Source organism: Chanos chanos, chromosome 8 (assembly GCF_902362185.1).
Source record: "Chanos chanos chromosome 8, fChaCha1.1, whole genome shotgun sequence".
Taxonomy (NCBI): domain Eukaryota; kingdom Metazoa; phylum Chordata; class Actinopteri; order Gonorynchiformes; family Chanidae; genus Chanos; species Chanos chanos.
Genome location: NC_044502.1, coordinates 23,823,421 through 23,831,652, shown reverse-complemented (window position 1 = coordinate 23,831,652; position 8,232 = coordinate 23,823,421). Strand labels below are relative to the sequence as shown.

Genomic DNA, 8,232 nt, shown 5'->3' with positions numbered 1-8,232 from the left:
CATGAAATGTTTACAGCCTCTTGAGTCTTGCCTCGGTCCTCTTGGGTTTTATAAAATTGTCACGTCTCTGAGAGAACTGTGGTCAAATGGGGTTATAGGTAAATGCCACACCCTCTTTTCTGTGTGAGTCAGCAACAGCACAGAGAGAGATCAAATTTCAGTGACTGAGAACTGCAGCAAAAAATTTAATTTTGATGTCTAAATCACAGTGTTACATCTTTCTATGACTTGCGGCCCACTCTCTTAACCAGTGACTCTGTAGTGAAATGGCAACCATGCTGCCATGATCGTGACAACGCAGAGGGTCAGTCCCAGAGTCTTAGCCAGCTGGAGTCAAGGCATTCCATACATCTCAGGCATACTGCCACACAGACCACAGTGTTCCGAGTGTGATGCTGTAGGTTAGCATGGCTAACAGGTAGATGCGGAACAGCAACACGTCCAGAACATAGCCCACCTGCAGCCACTCCTTAGCAATGTCCCTGCTCTCGTCCCTCTTCTCCAAAAACTGACGGATAGATGAAATCTCCTGTAGGATGTTGTCCATGATTGGAGGGGTGTTTTCCCGCAGTGGCAGCGCTAGCCCCAGCCTGCCCCTCTCAGAATCCCTGGATGCTTCGCAGCTGTGATGATTACATCGCACTATAGAGAAAACCAAAATCACATGTACATGTGTGAGAAACTCTGGCTTAATTGTATTTTTTCTGTCTTCTGTGCATCTACAACAGCAAAGCAGAACTGACATGACAGCAGCAGTAAGAGTGAAAAACAGCCAACTATTCTCTTTTTTTCATTTGCCTTTTTGGTCCCCTGTCGGCCTCCCACCTGTGAACGCTGTCAGTTTTGTGTTCGGCAAGCCGAAACCACCGCCAAACACTCTCTCATGACTCTCTCTTTGCCTTCTTTGTGTGAACTGATGATTTGAAGCTATAGCAAGTATTCAGCATTAAGACACTTTATGTATATGGATATTTGTTGATTCATGGATATTCTTTACCATGATTTTACTTCTTATGCAGTAGATTGGGATTTTGGGCCAAGCGAACAATGCAGTAAGGAGAGGAACTATATTAGACAGAGCCATTCATCCACAAAACTCAAATGAACAGTTACCTCACACCTGTTCCTAAGTTTCCTCCTTATCACCATATGACCGAACCCATGTACCTGTGTTCATGTTGTTCTCTTTATAGTGCGGCAAGTCAGAGTCTCGGGAGAGGACGGTGCAGAGCTTGTGTCGGATACAGAGGAGCACCGTGGCCTTCTCCAGCACCAGGTGTCTGACCCACTGCGGCACGTGAGGACGGAGGTCCTGCTTATGCACCAACCTCACGATCAAGACTGTCTCTGTCAGGCTAATCACCAGCAGAGCCATGCATACCACGAAATAGACGCCTGCATCAAACACATCACAGCTACATTAACACATACTGAACACCAGTGAGCACACATCCCTTCAGAGGTACAACACACAAATTCCCTCAAAATTATGTTATGCTATGCCTAGAGGAAACATACGGCATTAATATGACATACATATCTAGATTCCCCTTTCATAAAACCATTCTCATTCATTATCAGTTTAACTTTCATTTCATGATAAACTTCTCCTTTTACCAATGAGAGGTGTCCCGATGGCAGTGGCTGGGAGTGTGTCGGAGACGATGATGAGGAAGACAGAGTATCCCAGCAGCAATGTGATCTTGAAAGACACCCTCTCTCCACTGTCTGGAGGGAGGTAGAACCCCACGATGTCCATCACCATCAAAAAGATACTGGGCAGAAGGAGGTTGACCGTATAGAACAAAGGCCTCCGTCGGATCACTACCTAAGGAGGGGTAAGATAGGTTTAAGTACTCCATAATCATTCTGTAATCATTAATTTGCTTTTTCCATCAATAATCACTCCAATCAGAGAAGACCACTTACACGGCGGACTGTTACGTTTCCCAAAAACCACTCAACTATGTCTCAACAGTTGTCCTACTATAAACATCAATCATTGTTCCCTTATTCCTGGGAACAAAAGTCTAACAGACTGACTCCTGTTGCCACTGTCAGATTGCAGGTTAATGTGAATGTCCTAACAAGACAACCAATCACATAATAGGCATGACATCAAAAAGAAAAAGAAAAAAAGCTCACATGGAATTTCATTTCAGCGTAGTAGTCATCATTGTCCAGGCTGAAGGACTTGTATTTGGATAAAACGTGGAGCAGCTCCCATTCTCCTTGGTTCATGAACACACTCTTATCCTCCTTCACTTTCTCTGGGCTCCTCATTAAGGTGATGTTGATATCATTAACTGCAGGAACGAGAGAAGCTTAAGGTCAGCTCATTCAGATTAATTGTGCCTTCCTAGAAAGAGCTGTATAATGTGGATTATTCCAGTCAAGCCTGATTCACTCTCATGTCTCTGTTGCCAAATTAAGTGTTGTTGTTGCTGTTGTTGTTGTTGTTGTTATTTCATAATCCTGTCATCAATGTTCAGTTGTAGGTCATCTTCACGTAATTTGCTATCTAGGCAATTATAGACTAGGTGTATGTGCTTTCCCAATGCAATTATACACCATGTAATATGCTCTCAATTTCTTTTTTAAACCCGGACTACATTTATGTGGCTGATCCATTTTACAGACTTGCTACAGAGGGTGACAACTTACTCGTGTGGAGCCAGCTCTGAAAGGTGAGGCTACAGTTCTGCACATCAAAGGGGAAGTTGTAAATATTGAGAGTGCAGGCAGTAACAACCTGGATGGGTTTGTAATTCCGCACCAATCCGTCATGGCGCACATACACATATGGAATATCTGGAGACTTGCCCACGTCCACACTGAAGGGATCATAAAAGAAGTCACAAAAACAAAAAAACAATGCATTACATTACATTTACATTACATCTATTTTATCCAAAGCAACTTACAATGCAGTTAATTTATTTTCAACACCACACAATCATGACTTCTTCAGAGTAGCAAAGAAAACAATGATGAAAAACTTATGAAACTTTGTATATGGAAACTGTGAAGCCTGACAATTATCTTAACAATTGATGAAGAGGAAAATATCCTGATGAATCTCAAATTCTGCTGACAAGGAAGAGGTTCACTGATAGGTGAAAAGACAATATAATTAGTTTACTTACAATTCATTGATTAGGATGTCAGGCACCCAGACATTGGCTGTTGGAATGGAAACTTGTTTCACACCATCAAAATCACTCGTATTCCAAACGAGGAATTCATCAAACCATTGCTTCATACAGGAATGCAGTGATGTGATAAATCAGAAAGTAGAATGGTGTGGAAACAAAGGAAGATAACGGACCTTTCTCATGTATACGTTTATTACCAATTTTTATTGAGTTTAAAACATTATTTTTATTTAAAATAGAAAAAAAAACTACATATGCATATGAATGAACACTATAGTGATAACTGTCATGTAAAATTAATGGTAATCTACTCTAAACTCACCTGCCTATACCACACATACGTGGTCAGGACCTGGTTTTTCTCATCCTTTATCATGAGAAAAAAAACATGAATTTAAAATGTATCCTTGTGTAAAGTCAATAAATGAATACAAAGACCAGACTAAGCAAAAAATGTAAATATCATAAGCAATACAAAACAAATGAAATGAGTAAAACAGAGGGCAGTACCCACCACGTTGAGAATAGAGTAAACCATCAGGTCAATGGCCACGGTGGTAGACTGACGCCAGTCTCGCACCGGTCGGACTGCTTTCTTATACCCAGCACTCAGGAACTCAGAGAGTCGAACCAAGGTAGCGTTGGCAAACCGTCCAGTACTAGTGCCAAGTTTTCGAACTAAAGCAGACATATTTTTAAGTTCCACATTTTTTATTCAAGACTCAACATACTGTCAAAATATCTAAATTTAAAAGAAGGGTTTTGGCAGGTTTCTGCAGGCTGTTCACATTATTAGCTACAGAGTATGTGGAAGTAGTGGGCCGTAACAGGAAGTAACAAAAGTGTGAGTAGATGTTGTAAGTGTGATAAAAAAAATTTGTAATAATGTAATGTATATCTAAAAATGACAAATAGAAGCATAATTCTAAACATTTCTCAACTGAAATGTTATGAACTGATGAGCAGATGTCAACACAGTATGGGACAAGTTGTGCTAAAACCATGTATTTAAAAAACAGGTAACAAAGCAGTGATTTCCTATGACTGTGGTTGTCTTAATATGAGACTTTCCTAAATCAATTTAAGATATTTAAAGGTTTGATAACGGCTTTTATAATTCCTTGGAAAAAATGCTGTTAACACACACACACATACAGAGACTGTTTTCAGGGTTGTTGCTATTACTTTTCTGTTGCTGTTTTTGAATTTTGAATTTAAGCTCCTCTTTCTTTTCAGTTTCTTCCTCTATCAGAAACCTCAATACTAAATTTCTGCAATATCACAGGCTCTCAGTCAGACACAGGCTCTCGGTCAGACACAGGTTCAGTCAGACACAGGCTCAGTCAGACATAGGCTCAGTCAAACACAGGCACAGTCAAACACAAGTTCAGTCAGACATAGGCTCAGCCAGACACAGGCTCTCAGTCAGACACAGGCTCAGTCAAACACAGGCTCTCAGTCAGACACAAGCTCAGTCAAACACAGGCTCTCAGTCAGACACAGGCTCAGTCAAACACAGGCTCTCAGTCAGACACAGGCTCTCAGTCAGACATAGGCTCAGTCAGACGCAGGCTCTCAGTCAGACACAGGTTCAGTCAAACACAGGCTCATTCAGACACAGGTTCAGTCATACACAGGCTCATTCAGACACAGGTTCAGTCAAACACAGGCTCATTCAGACACAGGTTCAGTCAGACACAGGCTCAGCCAGACACAGACTCAAACACAGGGTCAGACACAAGCTTTCAAACACTGGATCTCAGTCAGACACAGGCTCTTAATCAGACACAGGTTCAGTCAGACACAAGTTCAGTCAAACACAGGCTCTCAGTCAGACACAGGCTCTTAATCAGACACAGGCTCAGTCAGACACAGGCTCAGTCAAACACAGGCTCAGTCAAACACAGGCTCTCAGTCAGACACAGGCTCAGTCAGACACAAGCTTTCAAACACAGGCTCTCAGTCAGACACAAGCTCTCAGTCAGACATGGACTCAGTTAGACACAGGCTCTCAGTTAGACACAGGCTCTCAGTCAGACATAGGCTCTCAGTCAAACACAGGCTCAGTCAGACACAGACTAAGTCAAAAACAGGCTCTCAGTCAGACACAGGCTCAGTCAGACACAGGCTTTCAAACACAGGTTCTCAGTCAGACACAAGCTCTCAGTCAGACACAGATTCAGTCAGACACAGGCTCTCAGTCAGACACAGGTTCAGTCAAAAACAGGCTCAGTCAGACACAGGTTCAGTCAGACACAGGCTCTCAGTCAGACACAGGTTCAGTCAAAAACAGGCTCAGTCAGACACAGGTTCAGTCAGACACAGGCTCAGTCAAACAAAGGCTCAGTCATACACAGGCTCAATCAGACACAAGTTCAGTCAGACACAGGCTCTCAGTAAGACACAGGCTCATTCAGACACAGGTTCAGCCAGACACAGGCTCAGTCAGACACAGGCTCTCAGTCAGACATAGGTTCAGTCAGACACAGGCTCAGTCAAACAAAGGCTCAGTCATACACAGGCTCAATCAGACACAAGTTCAGTCAGACACAGGCTCTCAGTAAGACACAGGCTCATTCAGACACAGGCTCTCAGTCAGACACAAGCTCAGTCAGACACAGGCTCTCAGTCAGACACAAGCTCAGTCAGACACAGGCTCAGTCAGACACAGGCTCTCAGTCAGACATAGGTTCAATCAGACACAGTACCCTCCCCACTAAGGTTCTTCGGAGGCTCCTTGCAGCAATGGGGAACCTGCAGGCAAATCTGAAAAAAGTAGTATGGACCCCAACACGCATTACATTCTTCCAGAGATGTTTATAAATTAGCATGGGCCCCTACACACTAGGCTCTTGTGGAGATGTGGTAAACAAGCAGGTGAGAAGAAACAGAGGCTGGTTTTGCACGCACTGAAGGGTGCACCGTCCTGCACTGGGACTGAGCTCATATCAGGGCAAGGACTAAAGACAGGAAAGAAACTGGCTATTCCAGGTGATAGTGAGGTGGAGTAAAAAGGGAAAAACATAAACTGTATACCTTTTCTTATTTTTTACACTTCCACTCATCCATTCATATAACACATCAGTTGGTCTATGATTTGTAACAGATAAATATTACAATATTCAACTGGCAATACATTAATATGTTATAATTACTTTACTTACTACCCAGCCTCATACCACACACCAAAGGATCAACAGCCAGTCAGTTCTCCATTCTTTCACAGTATCTACGAGTAGGCTACTACAATCCATAAAAAGCTACCATTATAATTGTTAGACTCAATATGACCTAAGTACAGTAACTAATTACAATGAAATTTCATATAATTTACGAATGTTACCTTCAATGCCATGAAGACTACAGAGACCGTAGTAGGTGCTACAGGCTTGGCTTCTTCAAGCCACTAAAAAGATTGTTCAAAACTTTACTGTCTAGTTGAAACTACATGCAGAAAGATGTAATGAGGAAAACGATGGGTAATTTACAATGAATGAATTGTATTCTGAGCAATTCCACAGACTGACATCCCTGAAAACTTTGGAAAACTTGACAGCATAACTGAATGTAACTTACCGGAACATCCCTGCACTGCACCATGTATAAACATAATGACCACTGTTAAAACTGTTAACAGTCTCATTTTGCCAAATGTTCGCTCTGCCGCTGCCGTCTTCAGTCACTTGTTTGGTTTTGGCTTCAGTGGTCTTCAGTGCTCAACTAGTGCATGCTCAAGTCCGTGCCCCTATGCTCTCCACCAAGCGTCTGTTCTGTCATCGCTTCATTAACCCTCTCCGATTCAGGCTATGTTAAACTGAGGGACCTCACCAAAGTGCAGGAGTGTCCAGGCAGTATGACCACATATAATGGTCACAGAATTTACAAGTATTATAAGTTACATAAATGTAAACTGTCAAGCTATAAGAATTACATGTACTTTCAGCGGACGGAGCAAAATTGGTTTTACTCCCCCACGCGTACCTAAGGGTGTGTGAGAATCTGCATGCTAATACATGTTCAGAGGGTGCGGAATGTATAGGCAATTTTTGATATATGTTTCAAGGAGGAAAAAACTTAAACAACAAAAGAGTAACTTAGGTTTAGACTACGACAATTGGGTAATCATAGATTTTTCCTACAGTGGAGTTTGCAAACCAGCCATGACGTTCAACAGTTCATATTTCACAGCCAAGTTCAAATGGATCTCCATGCGCACTTACTACATTAAACTGATATACAATACTGTGGCCGGCGAAGATTAGATTTAATTAACTCAGCATGTAGGACGCTGATTAGATTTGTCTCAGGAAAATATAACCCGATATGAAGAACTGGATTATGTTTTCTTTGCTTATTGGAAAGCTCAAATAGCTCACACAGATAGTGTAACAAAGACGAACTGGTTGTGGCTTATCTTCCGGTAAACGAATGACACCGCGTAATGCGATAGGCTATTTAACAGAAAATGCATGCAAAGGTTAAATGGTTAAATTGTTAGAGTAAACAAATATACAATGCTACTTTTCCTAATTTTAGTCATGCAGCAGTGTGGCCTGTATGTCTGGCCTATCTGACACACACCTCATTTTAAAAAATATTCTTGAGACTTTTAGTGTAACTCACCCAGTTTGTACAGTTGGCTGAGAAAACACATCAGGTTTGACGTCAACGCCCTATTTCTGCTGTCTTTACTGACTGAGTTTGGTTTCGAACTAGATTCCTAAATTTGGTTTTGCTTGTTTAAAGAGAATTAGCATCTTAGCAGTTCGTTTTGAGGAGTGAATTTTAAGTGAGTAGAATGTCCTATATGCAGAAGAAACAAGATAGAAGCAATTTGAAATGTAATGTGTTTTTTTATTTGTTTAATTTGTTTTGCAAGATATACAAAACCAAACATCAAGAAAAAGTCAATACACAGAGTTTTTTAATGGTCCATCTTAAGCTACAGATATAATCTATTGTAATTGTTGCATATGTAAAGACTCGACTCATTTGTCAGAATCTAAACTGTTTTCACTTTAACAGGAAGGAAGGAAATGTAAAAAGTGTTGAATGGATTGTTTTTTCATTGGATTCA

The 8,232-nt window shown here is 41.4% G+C and overlaps 1 protein-coding gene across 1 annotated transcript; it reads right to left on the bottom strand.

Annotated features, from left to right (window-relative positions):
- Positions 1 to 352: 352 nt before the first annotated feature.
- On the bottom strand, positions 353 to 3,846 carry htr3a (5-hydroxytryptamine (serotonin) receptor 3A). The gene is made up of 8 exons (XM_030783000.1): positions 3,670 to 3,846; positions 3,478 to 3,522; positions 3,147 to 3,256; positions 2,665 to 2,834; positions 2,146 to 2,306; positions 1,618 to 1,828; positions 1,168 to 1,395; positions 353 to 642 (listed from the first exon to the last, which is right to left on the bottom strand). Exons 1-8 carry the CDS (start codon positions 3,844 to 3,846, stop codon positions 353 to 355), a joined length of 1,392 nt encoding a protein of 463 aa, XP_030638860.1.
- Between the last annotated feature and the right edge of the window lie 4,386 nt (positions 3,847 to 8,232).

What these genes read in the sequence shown, in the direction of transcription:
- htr3a (XM_030783000.1), bottom strand. Translation starts at nt 3,846, where the DNA reads ATGTCTGCTTTAGTTCGAAAACTTGGCACTAGTACTGGACGGTTTGCC. An exon ending in CGTATGTGTGGTATAGGCAG is followed by an intron (nt 3,257 to 3,477) that starts GTGAGTTTAGAG and finishes TCCTGTATGAAG; the next exon opens with CAATGGTTTGATGAATTCCT. An exon ending in AGAGAACAACATGAACACAG is followed by an intron (nt 643 to 1,167) that starts GTACATGGGTTC and finishes TTTTCTCTATAG; the next exon opens with TGCGATGTAATCATCACAGC.